General features: G+C 42.5%; 1 protein-coding gene across 1 annotated transcript; it reads left to right on the top strand.

Annotated features, from left to right (window-relative positions):
* The first annotated feature begins 225 nt into the window (after positions 1–225).
* Positions 226–25,240, top strand: LOC104467920 (low-density lipoprotein receptor-related protein 3-like). The gene is made up of 4 exons (XM_010081890.1): positions 226–364; positions 20,491–21,577; positions 23,297–23,429; positions 24,401–25,240. Exons 1-4 carry the CDS (start codon positions 226–228, stop codon positions 25,211–25,213), a joined length of 2,172 nt encoding a protein of 723 aa, XP_010080192.1. The 3' UTR covers positions 25,214–25,240.
* The last annotated feature ends 1,998 nt before the right edge of the window (positions 25,241–27,238 follow it).

Here is a 27,238-nt window from a genome sequence, read left to right as displayed (position 1 = left end):
CCCCCACCGCCTCCTGTTTCTCTGCCGTACTCAGCTCTCCTCCCTCCCTCCCTTCTGCTCGAAGCAGCCGCTCTCCGCTCTGCCTCGCAGCAGGTGTGAAGTTAGGGCAGCGCGGCGAAGCGCGTTGCTGGTTTCCAGGCTGTCAGTCCTTTCTGTCGGGGAAGGTGGTGTTTGTTCGGGGGAAGCGTTGACGCCCGTGACGGGAGCGAGCGAGCGAAAGGCCGCATGTCGTTAACAGGGGCACGGAGAAACGGGGAGTTCCTGCAGCCGCCTGACCTGGTCCTGTGCGCTGCCGAGGCTGCTGGTGGAGCGGCGTTGTCAGAGGCGCGGCGTGGTGCTGGGGCTGCTCTGAACCCTCCTGACGGTTCCTTGGTAAACAGCTCCTCGAACCAGAATGTGCTAAAACCACAGCTGTTTGCTGATGAAGTAGATTAGAGTTCATTTTTTAATAATCCCAAATGACAGCGTTCGTTACATAAATGATCAGAAATGGGTGTCTGTGGCCAGACTGCTCGTTCTATTTTTGTAAAAGTGTTTTTTAACATCAGTGCTTGCCTAGAAAAAATGTGGGAAGTTGAAGTTTAAAAGCTGCTCTGGTTAGTTCAGATGTATCTATTTAAATTAACGGAAGTGCCACGTAAAAAACTATCTAAACTACAGAACAGTTTGAACATCCGTTCTAGCTAGTACAACTTGGAGAGGCTTAAAGGGATGTCAGAGATGTGCACAGCATGAGGACAATGTCTGCTGTGCTGTTTGTTTAAAGTTAGAGAAAGGTACAAGTTTCAGCCATATCTCTGAATTTCTTGGGGTTTTCTTGGTGGCCTGGTCAGATCTTGTTTTAAAGCTTTCGTTGTTTAACAGAAATGGCATGGTTATTATTAAAATGTCAGATAATAGAATATTATGTAAGCCCCAGAGTTTAAGTGAGAACACTTCTTGTGTTTAGCTGTAGGTAATGCCAGGTTGAAAGCTTAGTAGATTTCTGCTTTCTATGACTTCTAGAATTTCACTGTCTGGCTCTTTTTTTCAGCTGGAATGTTTTATTCCTATTCCTTGCACAACTGACAGTAGTGGAAGTTCAGAAACATGAGAGGTGGGAAGCTTGTAAGGTATTTGCTTCAGTGAACCCATAAGAATATAATGCTGCTGCTTCAACTATTTTTGTAGTTTACTTCCTGCTTGTCTGTTTTTTTCTTTCATCCTTATTTTTGGTTCTTGCTTCTTGCCATTCTTTTCTTTCACTTTTTGTTTTCCTGTGGGCTGTGTGTGGTGTTTGGTGTCTGTGTCAATGCACTGCCACTGACCATCGCTGTGTGTGACGTTGTCTGTAAGCCGCTGCTCCAAAGACTGGAACTGGGTCTGTTGCAACTGTTCTTTCATGAGGCCATTTTGTTTCTCATTCTTGAGAAATTCTGGAGGACATAGAAAGTTATCAGAGAGGAAGTAATCAAAACAGTGAAGCTGATGTCTTTCTTTCTGGCTGTGGGAAGAGCCTGGCAGCTGTCATTTGGTTAGGAGGTGCCAAGACATAAATTTCCCTTTTGATTGAAATAACCACTTTCCCAGCTGAAAACCTCACCCTGAGAATTATTTAGCAAACCAAATGAATGGCACAGTAAGTTTCCTACGTGGAGTTCAGGCCAACTGAACTGCTTCTGTTTTTTCTGGCTTTCTCATAACTCTACCCAACAGTTAAGAAAAAGAACACCTAGAAAACTTCCTAATATCCCCCTAGTCTCTCACCTATTTTTATTTTGACAAGGTTTTGTTTTGCTAAGAGACAAGGCTGTTCTTTCTTTTGGGCCCCTGACACTTTTGTGAGCTGAGTGCTTTAGAAAGTGCTGGTTTACAGCGCTGTTGTGGTTTGATTTGACGGTCTTGAGTGAGACTGAGAGTGAGGAAAACAGAGACTGGAAACTGTAAGCTTATTCAGTTGCTGGGGAAAGTACCTGATGTGAAACTTGGACTTTATTTTAAAGGACTGTTCTTGACTACTGACTTCTTAGTGTGAAAGAGTTTGAAAACGAGAGCAAAGAGCTTGCAGGGCAGCCAGTAGATGTTTTGCACTTGCAGAGGTAAAAGAGCAATTTTGGGGGTTGTCTTTCCTAGGTATCTGCCAGGTCTGACTTGCAAAGCTGCTTGTAACTGACCTGCTGGGAGCAAACTAGGGCTGTCTGCTTGACAGTGCTCAGAAGAAGGTAAAGTGGCTCTGAGTTGGCTGATTCCACTCTCACACCTCTTGTCTTCATGCTCCTTATTTCCATTTAAAGGGCACAGGGGCCCCTCGTCAGCCATGCGAGGGAACCTCTGCTTGGGAGCTCATGTTCTGTTATGGCCATTGGGAAGACGTGGGTAGGAAATGAGAAGAAAGATTGTAAAATATTAGTACAGACGTTTCCATACAGTGCATCTTCAAACACTCCTTTCACTTGTGATGATAATAGTTATGCAGAGTGTATTCATGTACTTTCTTTGGAGCAAAAGAAAATATTTTAATTTTCATGAAATTAAATTTGTGACTTAATCACTGGTTAATTTCTTCTCAGTCTTTATGACTACATTACTATGGTTACAGGAATAGCGATACTTTAATACCATGTGAGAAAACGTTGTGTTGCTGCTGTTGCTGTGATCCAAGGGTTGTCCCAGCCGGACACACTGCTCTGTCGCAGAGCGGGAGCTAACGGAGCCGAGCCGTTTCCTGGTACGGGTCGGCAGTGTTGCTCCCAGGTCTGCTTACTGACCTACCGGAGCAAGCTGGTGCTGTGGAACAAAGGGAATAATTACATGGCACGTTATTATCATACCGCAAATGTTACCGTACGTTAATTATGTAATGAAATCAGTGCTGTTGAGGTCCTTTGAACATCGTGTTAGTGCTTATTAACACAAACCTGCAGCTCAGGCATGTTTCTTCTCAAGCCCCAGCATACCTATGCTGCCATTTAGTTGCCCTCTTTCCCCTCTCCGTTACTAAAAGCTCAATCCTGTGACCACTTGCACGGTGTGAGAAGGTGCTGCCCTGCAGCCCCCTGCGACAGGCGACGCCAGGAGCGGTTGTTGTCACTGGTTTGCAGGGGCTGGCCTGAGCCCGAGGGCTGTAGCGGTCTGCGTGCCTGCCAAAATTGCTGTGTGTGCTTAGCTCGTGGAGCTGGGGCCGTAGGAAGGAGAAGGTCTAAACCGTGGGCATGCGGATGTAAGTCAGGGAAGGAGTGCTGTAGGCACCAGGACTGCTGCAGGTTGGTGACAGTTTGGATCCAGCACTGGGTGAAAACAGTGCCTGGGATCGGAATGGCAAGCTAAGGGATCATTTCTAGCTTTTCTGTTTCCACCACTCTAGTGCTGGGACGTTTTTCCTCTCGCGCTGGTTCAAGCTCTAGCAGAAGGTGGTCAGGGCAGGGGTCATTGTTTGTGGTGTGTTTGGACGGTGTCTCAGACAATGGGCGCCCGCGCTCATACAGGCTACTCTGAGACATAAATAGTGTTAATTGTCAGCAGCTTCCCAAGTGACTGTTCCGAACAGGGACAGTTTCTCTTCCTCTCTCCTCCTATTGTTAATTTCTTAATGATGTTTTTTACTAAATGCTTGCCAACAGATGGACCATAAAAAGATTCAGGACTTAAGACATGCAAAGTAGAGCCAAAGTGAGTGCCTGGGCTGGGATGTTGTAAATTAACTTTTGGTAACCTTTTAAACCTTTCTAGTTCTTTTACATATTTGTCATTTTATTAATAGGCTGTCTTTGTAGATTATAGAATACTGCTAAAATGAGAGCAGATAGTGAAATACGCTGTAATTGTTAGAGAAGTGCCTTAAAGAGTGTATGGGGAAACTAACATGGAACTACACGGTAACGCTGACCTCTGGAGCAGCAGTGCCACAGGAGAAATTTTTTTTTGCAATAATTACTCTTACAAGATCACTCTAATGGTATATACTGTGAGAGGAGATTTCTGAGAAAGTGAAGAGTATTTGGAGACTAATTTGTAAGTCAGATATGTGTTACAAGCGCTGCCTCGTCCTGTTTTGATTTTACTGGTGGACCTTTTTGAAAACTTCATTGCCTTTGATTAGTCAAGGTGATCGTGTTAGCTTTAGCAGTTTATTTTCAAGGTGACATTTACCTGAGAGGAACAGACTTTGCTTTATTCGGAGGAGACATATTTAAAGGTAATAATCTCATTACTTATTTTCCAGCATTTAAGCAGGTAACGTTTCTAGCTGTGATGATGAATGTTTTAGTGTAATTGTTCTTCTGTCTTCCCCAATTAAAAAAAAAAAAAAAAGGCAGAAAACAGCTTAGAATAGATTGGCAGTTGTTTCTTTTGGTAGCATATTTGACAGACACTAAACTAACATTGTGTGTTGACTTTTTTTATAGCTACAGTGAAGGATAATAGTTGATTACATGACTTGGCCTGTGTAGATAAGCAGAGTTCTTGATGGAAGACTGCAGTGCGTTTATGTGAACACCCCTGCAAACACCTAAAAATGGTTAACTGCTGACTGCCCCCCTGTGCCCCTGGAACCTGTATCAACGTTATTTTTTTTTGTCTTTACACAGTGAATCTCTTCCTGACTGGGAAAATAGAAAGTGCTGTTACTTCATTAGGTAAGACATAGACGTACTTTTCTTATTTGTATTTACTGTTCTTTTGAGTTGTTACTGTTTTTTCCCCATGCGAAGAGATCTTTTAACAAAACAGCGTGACCTTTTTATTGAGAGGGAGTAACAATGACATTTTGGGAAGTTTAGGATGTCTAAGTCTTCCTGGGGTTCTAGACTCCATCAGTGTCACTGTACTAGGAAAAAAAATGTAGAGCTTGAGGCTAAGGTCATAGTACGTGCTGATGTGTTCAGGGGAAAACTCTATGTTTAGGAAGTGTGCCTGGGAATATCAAGCCAGGGACAGCAGCCCATTCCCAGGGGCGAGGGGGAGCTAAAACAAGAATGTTAAAAATGTCTCATGAATGTCAAAGAGGAAATTCAACCAGAATCACAGCACTTAGTGTAATTTCCTTCTCTGTAGCAGTACTGTGACTCACTAACATTACGGGAACATTGCAGTCAGGGTGCTCTTAGTGGTAAGGGCTTTCTTGTGCCTGTCAGTCCCCAGTCCCTGTGGTAGGCATACTGTATGCCCAGAGAGGTTGCAACTTAAATTAAAACAGAAAAAACAAGTAAGGGAATCATGAGGAAAGGAAATGTGAAAACACAAAAATAATTCTAAGGCAGAGGGTTGATTAATGTGGGAGCTTGAGCGTTCAAGTCAACATGGGGATTTGAGAGAAGGCTGAAATCAGGAAAAGGTAGTAATTTATAATTAGGTAACTTCCCTAAATTTATCTTAGGGGAAGCGTGGATGAACCATGCAGGACATGTGCTGTTTGCAACACAGTATTTCCATTCTTTCATTGGAAAAAATCCGGCATGTCATCTATGTCCTAGTCTGTTCTGCTGGGATGGTTCTTTGGCTTTTGATGGAGTTTGGCATCTATTGGCTGTGTGGTATGAGTTTACAAAGTGTAATTTAAGTAATTATACAGTGGCTGGCCTAGGCTGGTGATACTGCCTTGGACTGAAATACATAACACTTCGTCCAGTTGTGTCTGCTGCTTTCTAAAGCTGTTCTTTTGCTAGGAACAGAGAGCTGTGACATTTGGCTTTTGTTCTTTCAATGATGCTGAAAACCTCAAGAGTGCTGTAGCCTTCATGTTTTCTTGTCTTGATACAGTTTTGAGCTACTTTGTCTCCTGACAGTGTAACTGTAGGGGGGGAGAAAAGTGATTATAAAAGGTCATTGCAATAGTGTGATCCATGTGTAGCTTTTCTTACCTGTGTGTTGGAGGGTAAGAGGTTAGGATAGTGCAGTTGTACAGCAGATGACCCTGCCAGGAATCGTCTTGCGGGAGATGTTCTTTAGGAGCCCTGATAAAAGTTGTGAGGAATGCTTGCTGTCCTAAACACCTCCTGACAGAGCAGCTGATTACAGCATTGATCTCTCTGGTCAGGTATAGTGTGGTTTCTTTTCAGAAGGCTAGTAATAGCAGAAATAATGACTTCTGGAGAATGCAGGTTGAGCCACTATCTCAGCTGCATTTGTACAATAACATTAATCCAGAAAAGCTGCTGCTGCTGCAGGGAGCAGTCCTCTCCCCAGGCTCAGGGTGAGCCAGTTCAGCCTGTTCATCCAGCAGGCTGCTGTCTGGTTCTGACAGGGGAGGGGAGACTAAAGCTCGTTTATTCCCTCGGTTAGATTAAGGGGAAGTGACACCAAAGGTCCGTGAACATAAACAATTTATTGCCACCCAATCACACAAACAGATAGATATGGATAAATGCAGCTTTCAATCAAACTACAGTGATATACAGCTTTCAATCAAACTACAGTGATATACAGCTTTCAATCAAACTACAGTGATATACAGCTTTCAAACTTTTGTGTCGGTGGTACAACTGGGGTAGGTGGTCTGTGAGTCGGGGGTCCTCATTTCCACTTGCCAGAATTGCCTTTCTCCTAATTTCTTACTTCTTTTGGCAGCTCCCAGTGGTTCTTCATGGGTTGCTGACCAAATGAACATTTATTTATCAAAGACACATTACAGGGATTTTGCCTTTGGCAGTGCTTGAGACATTTCCTCATACAGCCAAGGGGGCCTCTGCCCTCTTGTCCTTACCAGTTCCATCCGCGTGCTCCCCTCTCATGTGCTCCCATCTGGACAGTTTCTTGTTTCAATGGATGAGGTTGCCAGGGCTACTATCCAGGTGAGCTTGTCCTTAGTCTCCTACACACCTTACAGTCATCAAGACTCGCCCAAGACTCCTGTCAACAAAAAATACTACTGTCTTCAAGTTTTGCCAGAGAGAGGATAAGTGAAGTCGACAAAAATGTAAGGTTTTACCTCTGATATAAGAAAGGTGAAGTCCCTGAGCCTGTCCCGAGCTTGATGCATCTGAGTGAAAAAATATCCAAACATGGTCCCTTGCAGAGGTGAAAGATGAAGGTATGGAAGATCCATACACACTTTGTATTCCTCTCTCGTGGAAGAGGGGCCAGTCATCAACCAGTCTCCTGCACACTTCTGAGGGTCTTCCAAATCCAAGTTCTTAAAACTGTTAGTAAAAGAAGAAAACAGAAGTTACAAAGAGGACATTTATCTGGAACAAAGCCAAACAGAGAAAAAAACAGTGTGTAACAGTTGACATTGTGCACCAAGCAGTGCTGACATAAAGAGATCCCATTCAAAGATAATGAAACACCTGCAGTATCTTGAGTATATATAAACAGAGCACTCGGTTCCCCCAGTTTGGAGAAGCACCCATCTCATGGGCATAAACAGCATGCCAAGTAGCTCCAAAAGCTGAAAGGATGATTCCTCCTTTACTCAAGAGTCCTTAAACAAAACTGCTTCCTAAAATACAGATATGAGTAAAAGCCAAATTCCAGAATACATTATACAGAAGGCAAATTAATTTCAGCCTTCTTTTCCAACCTCAAAAGCTATGAAACTATGGGATGAGAAGGGACACTCCTGTCTTGGAAAAAGAACAATAGGGAACAGCAAAAAGAACACTAAAGGGATAAATATAAAAGACAAAAGTCAACTCTTCAAGATATGGATAGACAGGGAGAGGACAAGAGGAGAAGAGAACTGCAAGGGGTGGAAATGGAACCTAAAGTCTCACACTGTTATTTTTTTTTATCGAAAGACTAAAATGTTCCTTTTTTGGGAATACAAATGCAGAGCAAAGAAGCCTGTAACCTTTTACAGTCAAACCCGCAGCTGTTCACTGACCCAAGCCCAGTGGTAATTCAATAACAGTTTACCTAGTGCAAAGAGGTGCCCCAGTAGTGTGCAGAACAATTAACACCACCAGATAATACTCCCTAACCTGTAGCTCAGGAACCATACAGCGTATTTGTTCAGTCGATGAAACAGATTATATTTGCATTCAGTAATCTGCAGTAACAATAGCATTGCACAGAGAAGCACACGCATTAGGAAAGGGCACATTGTTCAGGACACTTAGAAATGAACTTTGGTCCTCTTTCATATAACTCAGCTACACAAAATTAACTTTGTAGAAGTTTGTTCGTAATCCATGCAAATACCTAGACAGAAGTTTCAGAAAGGCTGAAAAGCTGCTCTGAATGCAGACTTCCTTTCACAAAAGACTTTTCATAAACATAAAATACAAATTCTTTGAGAAAGATAAACAGAAAGATAATTTCCTGATATCACTGTGTATTTACAAAAGGCTGTCGATGCCCGCCAGATCTTGCTGTTTGAAGGTGAAAGAGCAGCAATTACATAAACTAGCCAATTAATTTAAGCAGGAGACCCATCCTACACACACCTGTAGGTTCTGCCAAACATATCAGCTTAATAACTCTCCAGAAAAGAAATATAATCAGGAGAATGATAAGTAATAAAGCACTAAAAGTTTTAAGTTAAAACGGAAATTCAGAGATGTCCAACAACATATTTGCAGGCAAGGACAATCCACCCAGAAGTATGTCCTTCTTTTCTAATTCCTTTTCTCCCACTGTGCTCTATGTGTCTTCCCACCTGGGAAGAAAAATTCCCACAGCACCTAATTCTTTACTATAAGCAATCTTATCCAGCTTCTGAAACCAGCATATTTTGCAAGGAAGTTTTAGATGACTGTGCAGTCAGAATGGAAGGAATTAAGTGTTCAGCCATGCAAAGATAAACTAAAAACTGTCTATCCCAGGTGTCGTGCAAAAAACTTTTTTGTTACCAAGAAAGTGTATGAACAGGCACTCCAGCATGAAAAGGAATTACACAAAGCATTAGTGGAGCTATGGGCACCCACATCAAGTCTGTTGCAAGCGATCTGAGACAGCGTTGCTGAGCTGCCACATTGGTTTTGCTCCCTCCCATTTTGGCACCAGACCAACTACGGTTTCTGTCATCTACTTGGAGGATTGTAGGGTTTTCTTGTGATAAACAGTTTTTGGATAAGTATTAGAAATATCTGTCTGCCCAACAACAAAAACTTTAAACTTTTTTTTAAAGCTTTTTGAAAATCTTTTTACCTCTTCTTTAGTTATTTTAGATGTACTAGGACAAACCTTAAAGAGCTGAACAATTTGTTCTCCTATCCTACCCTGTTCCCAGCACTCCAGCCGAGTCCCACAGCAGCTCATTTTCTCCCCGCTCTGCTGAAAAGAGCTACTTTTTGTCTATCAGGTAAATAATTCACCCGCAGTGTTGTTACACAACGCAGACTGCACACACCCAGGGGAGAATTTGCCTATATAATAACCTGTCTGCACCTCACATTAAAATGCATTTCTTTCTAGGAAAAAAAAAAATAAAAGCTTTAACACTTCTAAGATTAACACAAAGGAAGAGTACCAAAAAGTCAGCTACATGTACATGCCCTGTTTACAAACTCCTCTGCGGATGATAGCGATACCTCTGGAGAGCCTGCATTTGTTTATGATTAACAATATCTTCTACCTGCAGCTTGGGAATATAGTATTATACACTGCTAGTAAAAGGCTTTTTTTTGTTTATCATACAGGGTGTGGAAGAGGAAGAAACTTTAGTCCCACCTTTAAAAGCAGAAGCACAGGGGTACAGAGGATAGCTGGTTTCCTGAGTGTCAGCTGCGGATCTGAAATAGATTCAGAGCAGAACCCCACACTTCTCCACTAAGAAGTACAAGCTTTAGCCACAAAACCAACTGAGTACACAGGTGATGAGGCAGAATAGACTTAGAAGGAAATACCATCTTTAACAGCCTCCCTCAGAACACCATGCCTCTCAGGGTTGCACGAGCTAGAAACAAATGCCCCGCTATTTGAAAAAGGGCAATACAGCAATAAGCACCTGAATCACAGGTGCCTAAGAGTTTCAAACAGCACCGAATAAACACAATTTCTCTGAAATACAGATGTTCTAGTTCTGATGAAAAGTTTTACTTATAGTAGATACCGTAGCAGTTATAAAATTCAGTCTTCTAAGGGCAAAAGTAAAGTCAAAGCAGTTATGTTCTACCTCATGCAAACCAATCAACAAACATATTTTGAACAAATTTTACTTTGATTTAGGAATGTCACTCCCCTCCAGCATCCTTTTAGGTTATATTGTCTCCAATGGAAGCAGATTTTCCCCGTTTAAATTGATGGCAGTTTTTCCACAGGACCAAAAGTGTGATATATTTGAACGAGCCATTAACCAATCTCACAACAAAAAACACTCCTTTGTAAAGAAGTACGAAACAACATGCATACACATGTGTGCACGTATGAATATATACAATTGGTTTGCACTTTATAATGCATTTGGAACAACAAGGTTTTGTGTAAGAAGTTTCTGCCATACTAATCTGACATCAAATAGCCCACTGATTTATTTTACCTGGGAGTCCTGAATAGAGCGTTCAACCTCAGCTACTTCACTTCTTTCATCATCTGTAATGAGATCTAGTACTGCTGTTGTTACAGTCTTCTGAACAATAATTTAATCCTGCTACCCACAAAATAGAGTGTGGGGACATTTACTCATTCCATTGAACTTTCTCAAACTAGAATGCAAATTTTTGTGTCAAAAGGATTAGTCCAATGGCTGAATGACTGAGGGTATGCAGTGGAAATAAGGGACAAAGTCTTGTGCTCCTACTGCTTGTAGGACTGTACAAACGTCTTTCAGTCTTTGGAAAAGTACTGAATGAAGTCTGTAGTTAACAGTTCTTGAGGGAGGTCTCAGGCCCTTTGTATCCAAAACTCACCTCATTTTCTGTGATTAAAACAAGAAACAGAATCAAGTCGTACTGAAAGAGAGAGTACTAATGGATAACATCACCCACATCTCAGCACCAGTCAGTGCTGCAGTGTTGCTAAACATCTGGGCAGGGAAGCACAGGTTTGGGAAGAAAAGTGAAAGTAGGGTCGGCTCAGTCGCTAACCCTATCCAGCAGACGGTGTGTCCCCACATGTCTGCAGGAGTGGGATGTGGACCCAGAGGTCCCTCCTGCCGTGCAAGCTGCAGTGCACAGTGGCACTGAACACCAGCCTTCCCACTGTGCCGCATCTGCTCCGGGTCCTGCAGACGCCCCCCTCCACCCACGAGCTTCGCTTGTAGGGCAGCACTCCTCTGCTCTGGCGTCTCGGTGCTTGGTGATGAAGGGAAGGAGAAACCAGCTTTCCCCCAGGCTTTTCTTCCTCTCTGCAGCCAGAGCACACAGGCCTGGTTCAGAGGGCGAGGAGAGTGGGGGGGACTCGGACACAATCCTGCAGGAGTCACACATGGGTATTGGGAGCACTTAGGGCTGCAGTACTAACAAGGTGCAGAACCCCTCACTGACACACAGGCTTTGTCCCTTAGGCTGTTCTCACTGTTACCTGTGATCTCCAACACAATACAGGAATAGAAGAGGAGGTTGGTGTAAAAGATGAAAATTATCACACCAAATTTTGCAGGTTTTGTTTCTTCTAAAAGGTGATATTCAAAAGCACTAACTCCACTTATCTTGCTTTTGGAATGCCTAATCTGCAGCTAATTCCTTTTAAAAAAATCTCCTAATTTTGTGCAAAAGTTCAAGAATAATCTGTTAAACACTGGAAGCATTCAAACTCTGAGGATCCTAACAACTCAATGTGAACTGACAAATGCAGCGCTAAATTGGTTTTTACAGAATTCTGCAGAAGCAGGTACAGTAATCTGATTTTACTTCCAGTGATATAATACTGAAACAAGGTTACTACCAACACTGAGCAGAACTCCAGGAGCATACAGAAAATTACAGAATTGGCCATGTTATCAGATCCTGCCTGTAAAATCACTCAAGTGAAGCCAACAATAGCCTACAGTGATATTTTCCTATTAACTGACAAGTATTTTTATATTGCTGGAAAGAACTTCATTAAACCAGCTTATCATAGATACTCATTTACCCTCTGAAAATATGAAAAAAAATGTGCTACCTGCAAAATCAATGCTTAGCAGAGCTAAGCTTTTTGCCATCTGCACCAAAAGGAGCTGTAACAGCTAGAAAAAAAAAAAAAGTACTTCTATAAATAATGTAGGGAATTCCCTACAACCCTCTTAGTAATTTGAGCACGTGCAACTACAGATAAAAGTAAAAAAAAAATTCTTTATAACTGGGGGAGGACAAGCGTGGGATGATCAGGAAGACAAACAAAAAAGGGGTAAACTGTTGGAGGCTCAGCAGATGTAAAATCTGAATGAATGTAATTATTAAATAAATTTTTTAAATGTCCAATTTGGCCCTCTAAACTCATTAAAAAATTGAAGAATAAATATTATGGGTAGATCAGTGGAGCAGAGTCCCAAAATAAAACAGACCAGCCAATTAAGCAAGGAAAGTTACTTCTGTTTGCCAACCTCTCACAGCAAGTGCAGGCTGTGAACAACTGATGACTTAATTGGCTCATTAAAAACTTCTGCTTAACCACTGAAGCACAAGGACCTGGAAGTCAGGAGAGCTCTATTCTGCTCCCAGCTCCTAAGCACCAGCTAACTGTGTAGTGTTAGGCAAGAGAGACAGGGGCTGTGTTTTCAAAAGCTAAGCACATGCAACTGAATGAAATAAGTGGCTATTATGAGTTTTTTCCAATTAGTGTCAAGTTCTGAAACACTGTGAGTCTGGTAAATAGCCTATGAAGCAGTGCCTTTAGTTCTTCACACAATTAAAGACCAGCAAGCCTTTACATGAACAGGCCTCGGTTTTACTCAGAAATTGAAACTCAGATGGTATCTGAAAATTTATTTTTTCAAAGCCGATGAGGTGAATCACTGAAGTGAAAGCCAATGAAGGTGCTCTCCCCCCCCACCTCAGTTAATAAGAGACAGCTTGAGTGGATCACTAAGTAGATCACTTTGCAATACTCTTAACTTGAATTCTGAACACTGAGAACATTTTACTCTCAGTCTCATAAATTCCTATAATAAAACACAATTCATTTATACTGTGCCCACATCAGGTTAATTACAACCACCAGGTAACAGCAACAGCTAAACAAAAATTATTTTGATCTTTTTCTCAGATAGGAGGAATCATACACATAGAACACTTGTAAAGGATGGTACAAAAGCGGTTACTGCATATGACATCTTTATCTGATCTTACAGGATTTTTATGTAGTCCTCTGTGAAAACAGACATAAAAATAGAGAAAATGGGAGGAAAATCAAGTAGTTCCCAAAACAACAACCAACATACTGATTACCTGAATCTAAAGTGACACAACGTAGTCCTGGAAAACAGTAGCCGGACACTTGTTCCCAGGGCTCACCAGCACCATTCCATCAGACACACAAGCTTGGAAGAAAGTCTTGAAATGTGCATAGTTAACAGAGAGGTATAGGCACAAAGAACATATATTTCCTGTTCTTGTGAAGTCTCCCCCAGGGATTTCTAAAAAGTAAACTATAAAGCAAAACAATAAGCATGGAAATGTGAGGGTATGAAGAAAATCAGTACACACACATGAAAGGCAGATATTAAGACAAAGCTTCTAAAGGACGTGCCCACAGGAGCCAGCATCTTACATCCACATGTAGATCTGGGCACTGTTCTATTGAAAGCTGCTGAATAATAGGTTTTAAAAAAAATGACCACTGACTGCAAATGTTTTAGAAATCAAAACTACTTTCAATTGCAATTTTATCCCTTAATGACTCTTGCTGTAGCTCAAATATGATACTTATATAACTTTGTGGTCTTACTGTCAAGGAGAATTCAAGATCAAAGGAAATGCATTCAACCTAACATAACACGGAGGAGGTGGGTTTTTTTTAAACCTTTCAAAATCCAGATGTTATCATAAGAACTGTGTTTGATTTTCCTAGGAAAATTAAAAAAGCTACTCTTTTATGCCCTTATCAGCACACTGTTAGGACAAGAAGCATACCCAACTGTTAAGAGGAAAAAAATGTTTGTATTTGAACCCTCTTTCCCAGTTTGCCTGTATCACGCTAGCCAAGTCAGCAGCTTCTTTTATGTCCTTGGAATTACGAGGGCTACAGCCTCCTAAAGAAATCCTTCAGTGCTGTAGCTTTTTGCATTTCAGCACCGCAGTGAGTCACCACAACACTACTCCCTAGGATGTAAACACATAGCTCCCATTGTTTGCATGTGCATAGGAGGGCAGGATATGGCAGCGATAGAAAACAAACCCATTAAGAAGAAATCTTTCAAATTATATTGCTGTGCACACATCTAAACTGTATACACACATCATTACCAGTTTCCTCATCTTACTTTTCTTTATTTCTTTAGCCTCTGTCACACTTGTACTTGCAGAAGAGAATCCTAATTCTAAAGGGGAGCTCCGAGATGTTTTCGTAGCATAAACTGCAGTACTGTTCTCCAGAGCCATGTCCTGTGTCTCATTTGTATGCTTCCTCAGAGTTTCCAACAGTCTCTGCTTTGAAACCAATTCCCCAAATCCAATACAATTTAATGGGGTTTAAAAATGTGTTTCTATTTACGGACCTCAAATGCTGGCAGGTACCTACTTCCTTACTTTTGATGACTAGTTCCTATTTTGAACTACGGATGGTGGAGCCCTCCTATTATTCCATCTGTGGCAGATTTGTTTTTAATTGCTGAGCATCTGCAGTTGAAGAGGTTTTCAGTCCTTTTAAGCAGCTGAGCAAAGAATGAGCAGATGGTGTCAAATACAACAGTAGTAAAAAACAAACAAAAAACCCTTTCCTAGGTTTGCTTTTTTTTTTTCTTATTTTAAGTAAGAAATTCTTGGTTTGAGAAGGATACTACAGTTAACCCAGAGAAATCACGCACATTCGCAGTATGCAGATATTATAAGCCTAAACATTCTTAACAAACCTTTTGTAATACAGTCTAGTCTTTTCTCAATAACATTTTTATAGAATGAGCAGAAATGGTGCCACAAATGCTAACTATTATTTAATTATGTTGGAAAGAAATATTAAGCAAAAAAGCATGTGTCTTTTGGTTAACAAGTAACAATAAGCAACGATTCTTCAGCTGACAATTAAACATAGCACTATTTCAAGACATTACAGAAAAAGTGTTTGTTGCTCTAAGAATTCCATGTATCCCACTGAGGCTGTTCCAGGTTTTATAGCCTTCACTGATCCCTATTCATAAGCAATGAAGAGAAGGGGGACTACTTAATGTGAGTAAATACATCACTGTTTCTGACCTCCTCATCTGTCAGAGGTGGATGAAATCTCACACAGGTATTGTGAAAGTAGATACATCAAAAGACTACAACTAACTTGCATGTATAATAATGGATCTCAGAAGCAGCCTACAGAAACAAGACACAGGGGAACATTTCTGAAATGAGAGGGGCCCAGCCTGCAGTCGTGCTCTGGTGTAATCCACTTCAGCTTCCTTCAGCCATTCAGTAGCTCTGACAAACACCCTCATACTGGTATATCAGAGAAGAACTTGCATTTTGTTTCGTTTCAGCAAAGCAATCCTTTATCTCCATGGCATATCAAACCATACTTACTGTTTTTGTGTCTCCATGATCTCCTTGAATGGACCAGCTGCAGTTTACAGCTGGAGGACAGTTCAATGGCCAGGAAGGACTATAGATGACTCCCCATCTCTCTGTGTGCTGTTCCAGTCCTCCACTGCTGTTAATAAGGTGGGGGGGAAATATTATTGTTAATGCTTTGCCTAATTAACAATTCACAGGAGCTTTCATCAGTTTCTGGGAATTGCAGTCAACAGTTTTATCCTCTTACTGCTTTCTTCCCTGCTCCGGTTTTTAATTAAGACACCCGCACTAAGTGCAGGTAAGCGTAACCTGCATTCCAATGCAGGATCAGTCAATAACCTTGTATGTATCTACCAAAGGCTACAATCAGTATTACTGCATGGATCTGCCAAGGGGATGTAACACAGAAATCCTTCTTACCAGCTTCCCAAAGCCTGGATATGTCACCCACCGACTGAAGAAGATCCATATTCAGTGGAAAGTATCTAGAAGGTCATTTTGTTGTAACATGTTCCTGGACATGTTGTTTATTCTCCTGATCATATGACAGACCTGAAGAGTTTATAATGGTTAAAAAAAATCCTCAACAAAAAAGTGAAAAGTAAACTGGACTCTGATGTCAGTTGTTTTCATTGAACATGACTACGGACTCCTTCCTTCTGAACTACCTAGTGAAATGACTGCGTAGTTCCTTCTGAACTGGCATTGATAGGAGAAATTTTCCAGACAGGGAAGGAGCAAACAGCGCTAAATAAAGCCCAGTATTTTCAAAGCACTTTCAGATCTTCCTATGGAAAACAGCAGGCCAATTAGGGCTACATCAAATACTTATAATTTGTAATTAAGCAATTCGAAAATGAAAGTGAGATGTTCCAAGGACAAGTGGGAAAGCTCTTCTGATGGGAAAATGTACTCCCAGCAGACTACAAGAGGGGAAATTCTGTGTAATGCAATAGCTATTCTGAACATTCTCCAAAAATATTTTTTAAACTATTTTTAAAAGAAATTACTATCTAGAGCATGACTTGTGGATTGCAGCTGAATATTCCAATTTTTGAGAGAAGCTTACTTTGTCATAACTTAAAAAGATGGCAAGGAAAAAAAAAGTTGCTTATACCTCAAGCTTCCTCATATGCATACGCATCTAAATATACTGCGTTATAAATTACAGATTTACAGTCTTGCCTGAAATTCAGCCACATAAATGCATCATTCGCAGTCAGGATCCCATTTAGCTGCGCTGGAGGAGCGGGGTGAAGAAGTGTAGGCAAAGCAATCAAGTCAGGTGGCAGGGCTGCCTGCAGAGCTCCTGGCTGGGCTGGGGCCAGGCACCAGTAGCCCCCCACCAGTAAATCTGTGCCTGGCACTATGCTGTTTGTTCAACATAAGCACTTTTGAAATGAGAGCCGTAGGAATATAAAAAGCATGAGGTAAGCAACTTACCTGAGGCAAAACACATAAAAAGCCATTATTTTTACTCTCCAAGCAGAGCATTTCACTGAAACGTATGCATATAATTCCTATGAGTTTCAAAGGGCACAAAAACATACAGAATATATAAATACATGAAAACATCTATTTCCCAAACAAATATTTTGCAGTAAAGGAGTTACCAAAAACAAGAACATTTTTGCTGTCACGTTTCTAAAACCAGAGAGGCTCCACACTAGATGCTGGCAAAATACTGAGATGCAGATGCAATTACAGAATTATAAAAGCAAGTGTAAGATCCACAGGACTTTTCAACTCTAGTTCTCAGTTTGTTTAGGTCTTTAAATGTGCTCCTCCACACACTTGTCACTGCATCAACGTATCATAGCAGCATCAGAGGACCTAGGGCTAGCAGCCACATAAAAGGAGCTGGAAAGACTGCCTGCAGTGCGCAACTGCCAGATTGCTGAAACTTCTCAATGGGGAGGAAACTGAATGCACAAAGCAGAAAAAGCAAATACACCAGACAGAACTATCCAGAGGCTTCCAGCAACAGTGCTGCAAGTATTTCTGTTCCCCTTGTACCAAATACCATTCTGGATTAATATGCCTTGTTCACGGTATATGAATTAGAATAGAGAACAGAGTCATAATTACACAAAGCTTATTTTAGTTGCTATTCTGAGGGAGTCCCATTGACATGCTGGTGACTCCACATGAGCACTTCCACTTGCGCATTCATCAGTGCAGTTAAGCAGAACTTTTATTCTCCCAAATACTTGCTTCTCAGTTTTAGAAAGTATTTACAAAGATCCTGAGCAGTAGCTTTTTTTGAAGTAACATCATTAGCATTTTTCTTTTGCAATAATGTATAGTTTCCTCATTTGTAAGTAGTGGATCCGATGCAACATGACAGTTCAGGTTCTCAGCGAGAAATGCTTTTTCTTGTTAATACTGCACATCTGCTATGAATGTGGGACATGGAAAGAAGAACAGACAAAAAGATTTTACATTTTAACAGAAGAATCATAGCTGTGAAAATCTGGGGCTGCACTGACCCTATGTGCCACTTTGGGCAGTTGGTCTGGCGGTGTCATTGTTGCTCGATACTTTCCCATGGCTTTACCCCTCTGACACACAACAAACATTCAGACTTGCCCTACTCAAAATTAAAAGGGCAACTGCTTTGCTCTTGCAAAGGCTCCTGATTTGAATGGACCACTAATCTGAGTTCATATTGTCAAAACATAATTACACTATTTTAAGGAGATGTCCACAGTCCCCTAAACCTATTTGAGCAAACTGGGGACACCAACCCACCCACCCCCTGAACCTACTATTGTATTTACCCAAACCTCACTTAATCTCCTTGTGCTTCTGATGCCTTTCATTTCCAGTCAATGCTCATTACTATGGTATTTGCAATAAATGGAAAGATCTCCTTCCTGACCAGTCACCTGCCTTTCCACTCCCTGTGCACTGACTGCTGCCTGGCAGACAAGGTGAAGTGTCCGAGCGCCGCTTCCAGCAGCAGTTCTTTCACCTACATACATTTTGAAAGAAAAATCTCTACTAAACAAAGCCTTCAGTGCTGGCAACAAAACAGAAAAACCACACCAGGGCACAGTTTCATACTGTTGGGGTTTCGGTGTCAATACAGGGGCCCCACTTCCCTCCTGAGCTCCTGGCCCTGAAGCTCACAGAATCACATACACGCACAAGTATTGTGCTGTTAAGTTGGGCTTCGGCATGACAGTGTGATTCCTCAAGGAAAATAAACAAAAGCCTTTTCAAATTGCCCAGACATCTAAAGGAAAGGGAAGTCCCTAAATAGAAAGGTACTGTCCTGGATTCTGAAGGCCTTATCATCAGCGACAACGCGTGAGAAGAGTAGTGATGTAAGTTTTTCAGCAGTTGTCCTGTAACTCTTTCTGCAGCCTTTCTGAACAAACCCAAAGAGAAGTGAAAACTCAATTTACTGAAAGTCCCAAATGGCTTACATTTGCCACATTTAGGATTGATGAGGAAACATATGAGAATACCAATCCCTGGATTGGCAAACCAATCCACCCAAAATCTGACTGAGATGTTGTTTTTAAAGAAAGATACATTCTGAAGACAGACAATAATGAATCTTTAATAGAGTAAAAAAAAAACTTTATAAACGAATGCCAGAAAAGGTTTGAGCTCAGAGAGTTTCTGTCAAGCAGGCATAAATCTTAATGAGGCTCTTTCTGTAATAATCAAATGGGTTTCTTCAACTATCAACAGCAGTAGATTCCCCTTGCCAGTTAAATATGCCACGAATATTTTCAAGGAAGTTTCCAAAACTTTACATGAATAATATTATTCCTGTTTTTGCAAAAGAGGCTATAACAGAACAGACATCAAGCTCCACCAGAGGACAGTGCTGGGGGCACTAAGCTGTGCAGGAATAAATTCTCAGATGATCCCAGCAGAAAATAAATCCTGCAGTTTCACACGCTTCTGTGACACCCTAGGGTCTGCCCCAGTCCCAAGGGCCACATCCCAGTTATCTGCTCCAGGATAAAGGATGGCTTGCACCTGCCGCAAGGAACCTTCTTTCAAAACAGAGTGCTTGTTGATATACATTTCCTCAGTAGGTGTCTCAGGGTCGGCAGGAAACTCTCCTTGAGTTCTCGAAATGCTCCCTCAAGGAAGGCTCACACTCACTGCTTAATGCAGATTCCTTACATCTGTGGAGAAAAAAAAAAGAATTAAGGCTGCCCCTCGCTTTATCCAGCCTCACAGCAGGCTGCTTCTGCCCCTGATATCAGACGAGCAACAGCACAGCCCAGGGCTTCAGCTCTTTGATCTGACAACATCTGAGCTCATACTTGTAGGGGACCAGGGACAAGCTCACCTGGATAGTAGCCCTGGCAGCCTCGTCCCCTGAAACAAGAAACTGTCGAGAAGGGAGCACGCGGATGGAACTGGTAAGGACAAGAGGGCAGAGGCCCCCTTGGCTTTATGAGGAGGTGTCTCAGGCATTGCTGAAGGCAAAATCCCTGTAATGTGTCTTTGATAAAACTGTTTGTTTGCTCAGCAACCCACAAAGAACCACTGGGAGTTGCCAAAAGAAGTAAGAAGTTAGGGGAAAGGTAATTCTGTCAGAGGCAGATGAGGACCCCTGACTCACAGACCACCTACCCCAGTTGTACCACCAACACAAAAGTTCGATTGAAAGCTGCGTATCACTGTAGTTTGATTGAAAGCTGTGTATATCCATATCTATCTGTTTGTGTGATTGGGTGGAGTGTGCATGTATGGGCAATAAATTGTGTTCACGGACCTTTGGTGTCATTTCACCCTCATCTCAGCGAGGGAATAAACGAGCTTTAGTCTCCTCTCCCTTATCAGGATGAGAGAAGATGTTAGCATGGTAACACTGATCTTATTTCCACTTGGCTCTTTAACAGTATTCCTGAAGTGAACTGGCCTGACTGATGGACTTGTGACAGGCAGGGTAGTAGACATTAAAAAGTGACATCAGATGTTTTCAAAAGTTTTGATACTGACTTTTTTTCCTTGTCCTCTTTCACAGGAAAGATAGGTCAGGCTGTATGCCAGTCAGATGACTTCCGTTGTGCAAATGGAAAGTGTATTCCCAGTTCTTGGAAGTGTAATTCCATGGATGAGTGTGGTGATAATTCGGACGAGAGAAACTGCACTGACCCTCCAACAGAGCCTCCGTCCAGCCTCTGTCCCTCAGGAATGTTCCAGTGCAGTACAGCCTACTCCACCAAGTGCTTGATGAACGAGCTGAGATGTAACTCTGTCAAGGACTGCAGTGATGGTTCGGATGAAGATAATTGTCCTGATCTTTCCTGTGGCAAAAGGCTGGGTAATTTTTATGGATCTTTTGCTTCCCCAGACTTGTTCCGTGCTGATCACAGCAGATCAGACCTTCGTTGCACATGGTACGTGGACACACAAGATAATCGACATGTTCTGTTGCAGCTTGATTTACAGTTAGGCTACAATGACTACGTAAAGGTGTATGATGGCATCAGAGAGAGAGGTGATAAATTAATGCAAACATTTTCGTACCGCAACAATAGGCGTTCAGTGAGCGTGGAGTCGTCAAAGGGCCAGCTCACTGTCTCATATCACGCTCGCTCCAAGAGCACTGGCCATGGGTTCAATGCAACCTATCAGGTGAAAGGCTATTGCCTGCCTTGGGAGCACCCGTGTGGAAGTGATGAGGAATGTTTCACAGATAAGCAGCATTGTGATGGCTGGTGGCACTGTCCAAATGGCAAGGACGAGGAGAACTGTCCTGCTTGCCAGAAGAATGAGTACCCATGTGAAGGAAACAGTGGGCTTTGTTACTCAATACTTGACCGCTGTAATAACCAAAAGAACTGCCCAGATGGCTCAGATGAAAAAAACTGCTTTACTTGCCAGCCAGGAAACTTCCATTGTGGTACAAATCTGTGCATCTTTGAGACTTGGCGTTGCGATGGCCAAGAAGACTGCCAGGATGGAAGTGATGAACATAACTGCCTGGTGATCGTTCCCAGGAAGGTCATCACAGCTGCTCTGATCGGGAGTCTTGTGTGTGGCTTGCTGCTGGTGATAGCACTGGGTTGTGCATTTAAATTATATTCTCTGAGGACCAGGGAATACAGGTAAGCACCTTGCTTTTATGATGCTTTAGTAGCTGTGGTGTCTTTTTCCTTTTTAAAGGATAAAAACTCATGGATCATAGAATCATTAAGGTTGGAAAATACCTCAAGGATCATCAAGTCCAGCCACCAACCCACACCACCTAACTCACTAAACCATGTCCCTAAGCACCACATCTACACGTTTCTTGAACACCTCCAGGGATGGTGACTCCACCACTTCCCTGGGCAGCCTGTTCCAATGCCTGATCACTCTTTCGGTGAAGAAATTTTTTTCTAATACCCAGTCTAAACCTCCCCTGGCGCAACTTGAGGCCATTTCCTCTTGTCCTATCACTTGTTACTTTAGAGAAGAGGCCAGCACCCACCTCACTACACCCTCCTTTCAGGTAGTTGTAGAGAGTGATAAGGTCTCCTCTCAGCCTCCTCTTCTCTAGACTAAACAACCCCAGTTCCCTCAGCCACTCCTCATAAGACCTGTGCTCCAGACCCTTCACCAGCGTCGTTGCCCTTCTCCAGCACCTCAGTATCCTTCTTGTGGTGAGGGACCCAAAACTGAACACAGGATTCAAGGTGCAGCCTCACCAGTGCTGAGTACAGGGGCACAATCCCTGCCCTAGTCCTGCTGGCCACACTATTGCTGATGCAGAAGTCAATTGTTAACCAGAGAATTTGCAAAATACTGTGAAATCAATCCAAGGAATTGATGACAGTTATATAGCGGTCACTGCATTAGGCATAGAGAAGAGTATTTAAGATTTCTGGAAGTAGTGAGGGGAATGTCAGCTCTTCTGTGATCTGTGAGAAATACACATTTATTGTGCAGCCTGGCAGAACCTGTATCTAACTTAAAACTGTTCTGAGCAGTTTCCGCTCCCACCTCCTCCTCCTGCAACAAACCCCGTGCACTGCCAAAAACTGGGTGCGGAACTGTGACAGTGAAGTCTTCGCTGAATCTGAGTGGAATAGCTCTCCCCTCGCCCTCCCCAAACACTGTAGCTCAGTTCTAAGAGCGATGTCCTGCCCTGGTGGGCCCTGTTCTGAGCAGTTTTTTACCTCCACTGTTCCATCAGTGTGAGCTCTGCTCCTTTGCCCCGGTCCTGTGCACCTTGCTGTATGAATGGTGTGTGTTTCCGTGTGGTTCTGCCCTTTGGGAGAGAGTTGTAAGGACTTTGAAGCCTGTCTCTTGTCCCATGCACCAGCTCTGTGTCGTGCTGCTGACACCATTTGTGTTTTCAGCACAGTGTGCTTTACATTCTCTCCTGATCAAATCTGCACGATGAAGGAGCTGGAAACCAGCCACGGTGCTGTGTTGGGAACCTCGGTGCCTTGGTTCTGGCAGAACAGCCCTTTAAAGCTCTCTGCAGCTGCAAGCTGCCCCTGTTGTGTGATTGTTTCCAGTTCTTACTGTTGTATTTTCCAAAATAACCTTTGGGTCCTTGCTGAACAAGTTACCGCTGTTACTGGTGTAGGCGGGTTTATTGAAAAAACCAGTTGCCACAGAGTCCAACTTGGGACGGCACCGAAGAGTTTGCTGGTTTGACTCACTGATGTACTCTTATTCCTTTTGTTTATTTTAGCATCCTGAGCCTCGCGGAACAATTTTTTGGGTTTGATGCTAGCGTGAAGCCCTCTGCAGTGCTTTTATATATTAATGTGAGGGAGGCAGGATAAACTGGCTGTTATTTCTCTTCTGTTTTTTCTCTCTGGTTCTGTTTACAGAGCATTTGAGACCCAGATGACGCGACTTGAGGCAGAGTTTGTGCGGCGGGAAGCTCCACCTTCCTACGGGCAGCTGATTGCACAAGGACTCATCCCCCCAGTGGAAGACTTCCCTGTGTACAATGCATCACAAGTATGGAGACACGAGTGCAAATAAACCTATCAGCAGCCAAACTACTATAAATTAGATAGAATCCATCTGGAATTGTATTCTTGCAGTAGCTGTGCTAATTATATGGAAGTCATATAAAAATGTGTATGTTTTAGTTGGAACTGAAGAAGCACAGTTATGCGTCTTTGTGCTGTGGGTAGTTTTGAACATATTAAGTTGGAACTGAAGAAGCACAGTTATGCGTCTGTGCTGTGGGTAGTTTTGAACATATTAAATGTGTTTGCTAGGGAACAGCGGTGAGATAAGCAGGTGCTGTTTTGCTGTACATCAAGATAGAATGAAGAGAGGCAGAGAGAAAGGTCAGAAAGGAAATAGACAAAAGATTTTTCATGTTGAAGCTGTAAATGCGTCTGAAGTGGTAAGAAAATAAGGTCTCTAGCAGTATTTTTGGGAAATCTTGGGATTATTTTTCATTTGTGAATGCTTTGCACTAGGAAGCCATTAAGTCATTATTCTGTTTCATTGCTGGGTTCTGAAAAATCTGTGCCCTGTCGAAAGTATCCAACTGTGATACAGTTCCCAGTGTGATAAAGCACTTGTAGTTTGTTACTGGAGTGAAGAAGTAGTTTGCCGTGGCCTTTCTTCCCTGCTGTTGTCATCAGCTTTTGAAGATCCTCTGCTGTTGCTGCTGGTGGAGGACTCAGTGGTCTGCAGTCTGGTTCTTTGGTGGTGATCTGGTGTGAGTGGAGCATCTTCCTGGGCAGAAAAGTAGAGCTTAAACTCAAAAAGGAAACACTTTAAGGGAGAGTCTTGGTACAGGCAGAGCTGTCTTTGGTATTCTCAAATAGCTCATTAGAAAATACACATTTATCAAGGAAGTGTAGGGATCGAGTCTGAGAATTCTCATAGGGTGGAGATATTAGTGGAAAGAAGAGGGTTTAGAAGTCTTTTGAGTATGTGTGAAATCATAGTTTGTTTCATCTGTGTTACAGGCTTCTGTGCTACAGAACATTCGAACAGCTATGAGGAGGCAGATGAGACGACACTCGTCAAGACGGAGCTCATCCCGGCGGCGCTTGGGCAGGATCTGGAACAGACTCTTCCACAGACCTCGGGTCAGAGGACAGATCCCGCTCCTGATGCCTGCCCGCGCTTCACAGACCACACTGGGTGATGGAATCGTCAACCGTGCTGATGAGACTATTCGGAGTCCTCCACCTTCCCCTGAAGGACCTAGTTTAGAGGCAGATGCCCATGGCCAAGCCAGGGGCCTGCAAGAAGCTGGATGTAGCAGCTTGCAGCCAGAGACTGAAATCACAGAGCCATCACCTCTAAATGTCTTACCGAGTACTTGCACAACTGCACACGCAGAGCCTGAGGCTGGACACACTGATAAATCTTTAGGTGCTGAAACCTCTGGCAGCGAGCTTAAGCAGTCCAGTAAAGTGGGTTCAGGAAGGGCTTTCAGAGATCCTTTATCTGAAAGTGTTACAGGAGTGATCCACGGAGAGTCAGCATCCAGGAGGACTGTCCTAGAGGGCAGTGGGTTAAGTAGAAGTCATCCACTGAGCGAAGAGCCATGCAGGTTACCCTTAAAAAAGTGGGAGTCTGCTTATTCAGACAGCCCCGTGAATGTTCGTATCCAAGTGGATGGACAAGACCGATGTTGCCCTAACTCATACCAGGAGGAGCCTTTGGGTATTCATGCGGCTTGTTGCCATTCTGTGGAAGTGCCAATGTTAGAGTCCTCTGCTCCCCTCTCTGAAACCAGTACCAGTGACGATGAATCTTTACTTGTTTGCTAATAAAAATTTTTGGTTTGGCCCTGTAAATTTTGTAACTTCATTGTTTATGACAGTGCACTTTGATGATAGGTGATATGTCTCTGCTCTCGACTTTGTCTCTTAAAACCAGCGTGCTTTCATCGTGCAGGGAGTACAGCACAAGACTAAGTGGGACAAGGTTTTGTTTTTGTTGCTATTCCTGAAACTCCAGTGGGGCAGAAGTAGGCCAGTATGCAGTATGAGGGGCTGGGAGAGCAAGAACGTGTCACTGCAGTTTGGAGACATCTCCATCCTCTGGTGTTTCTTCTGTGCATTTATTCACTCTGCATTCAGGGAATTTGTGTTTCTTTGCTTTTCAAGTGGTTTTACTGAAACTAGAGAGAACTCTGTTGGAACCTGGGGCAGGCACCGGTCATTGTAAGTCTGAGTACTAAACTAGAAATAACTCTTTTTTAAACATCATAATTTAATAATTTTAATTACAGATACTTAGAAGGAAATAAAATCCTTTGTAGCTTCCCCTTTATAGAAATTGCTCATTTCCTTTCCTCCCTTCAGAAATGTTTTGATGGCCATATGGACCTTGAAGCATTCCCTAAAACCAAAGTTTCTGTATAGAATACCCAGAACGATACCAGGTGTCTGATCTGCTACAGCTTTGTAATGAGCGATCAGCAGTGTTCATATAAGCAGAGTGCATTGAACCCCAGTTGCAGCAATATTTCTTTTTTGTGTTGTCATATGTTACATTCTCTTCACAGTGATATTGTGAAGGTTGAAGGATTTTTTGCTTTCTCCCTACCCTCTTTTCCCCTTCTTCTCTTCTGTTTTCAGGGACTTTTATGATTATACCACTTTGGGTGTGCCCTGAAGACTTCACAGCTCCCGTTGGCTGCAGTAGGAAGCACTGAGCACTTGGTAACTGTCAGGGCCAGACTTCGATTTTATTTTTAAATAAGATCTGCTTCACAAGTTTGCTTGTAAATCTGCTACCTAGGTGCAGATGTATAAATCAGGGGTTTTTTATTTCTTATTTTTAGAGGATGCTATTTTGTTGCTTTTTTCTTTTAAGAACTGAAATAGATCAGTGCCATTTTCAAAGCTGACACTGTGTGGATTGTACAATACTTAAATGTCAGCTGGTGCCTTTTTGGTTTTTAGAGTGTAATTAAAAGCAAGCAAGTTATTTACCTGGAAGAAGGGTGACATTGCTTAACCAGGAGTGACTCTGCAGAATGACAGAACATTACTGGGTGACAGCTTCGCCCTGTTACAATGGATGGGCATTGGCCAGGCTCCCCTGTGCTCTAATGAGAGCTCTGCTTCGGTTGCCCCGTGGCACAGTGACAAACTAAACACTTCGTGTAGGAATTGACAAGGAAGTTGGTGCTGCTGCTCTGGAAATGGCCAAGTGCTCTGAAGCCTGTTTATTGCTGTAGGAATTCAAGTTGCCCAAAGTTATTACCTGAACTTGTAAAACTGACGTGGACTTTGGCATCTGTGGACCTGGGCTCTGCTGTCCACCAGACCCTTCTGGTGACCACAGGCTTTTGCAGTGAATGGTTAAGTGTACATCAAAGTGTCAAAGATTTTTTTTCCTTTAAATGGGCTATATTTTGCCCTGCATCTTTTACTAGGACTCCCTTTGGGGGAGTGCCTCACAAAGAACAAGGGATAGGACTTTGGCTTTACTGAAGTGTAACATGGAAGAATTAAATAGATTTTTTTTTTTCCTCTTCAGTTGCAAATTAGTTTCATACCTGGCATTCCAGAGGCAGGAGATTCAAACTCCTTGAGGGCATTAATAGCAGGAAGGGCTTGTGGCCAAATGAGTAACAAGAGTAATAGTCACATTAAATAAATACTGCTCACTCGTTTTTTCTAAGTGCTTTTGTGATCGGAACTCATTTCGTCAAAGGAAATGTAGTTTTGAAAGAGATCTTTCTTTCATAGCATTTGTAAATGTTTTAGGTACATTCCACCTTGGCAAGGCCATGCACAGTAGTCATTACACTGCAGGGTTGTTTGCATCTAAGGCCACAGGTT

Source organism: Pterocles gutturalis, unplaced genomic scaffold, assembly GCF_000699245.1.
Source record: "Pterocles gutturalis isolate BGI_N339 unplaced genomic scaffold, ASM69924v1 scaffold3174, whole genome shotgun sequence".
Taxonomy (NCBI): Eukaryota; Metazoa; Chordata; class Aves; order Pterocliformes; family Pteroclidae; genus Pterocles; species Pterocles gutturalis.
This window is presented reverse-complemented; position numbering and strand designations above follow the sequence as displayed.

What these genes read in the sequence shown, in the direction of transcription:
- LOC104467920 (XM_010081890.1), top strand. Translation starts at nt 226, where the DNA reads ATGTCGTTAACAGGGGCACGGAGAAACGGGGAGTTCCTGCAGCCGCCT. An exon ending in TGCTCTGAACCCTCCTGACG is followed by an intron (nt 365 to 20,490) that starts GTTCCTTGGTAA and finishes CCTCTTTCACAG; the next exon opens with GAAAGATAGGTCAGGCTGTA. An exon ending in CTGAGGACCAGGGAATACAG is followed by an intron (nt 21,578 to 23,296) that starts GTAAGCACCTTG and finishes TTCTGTTTACAG; the next exon opens with AGCATTTGAGACCCAGATGA.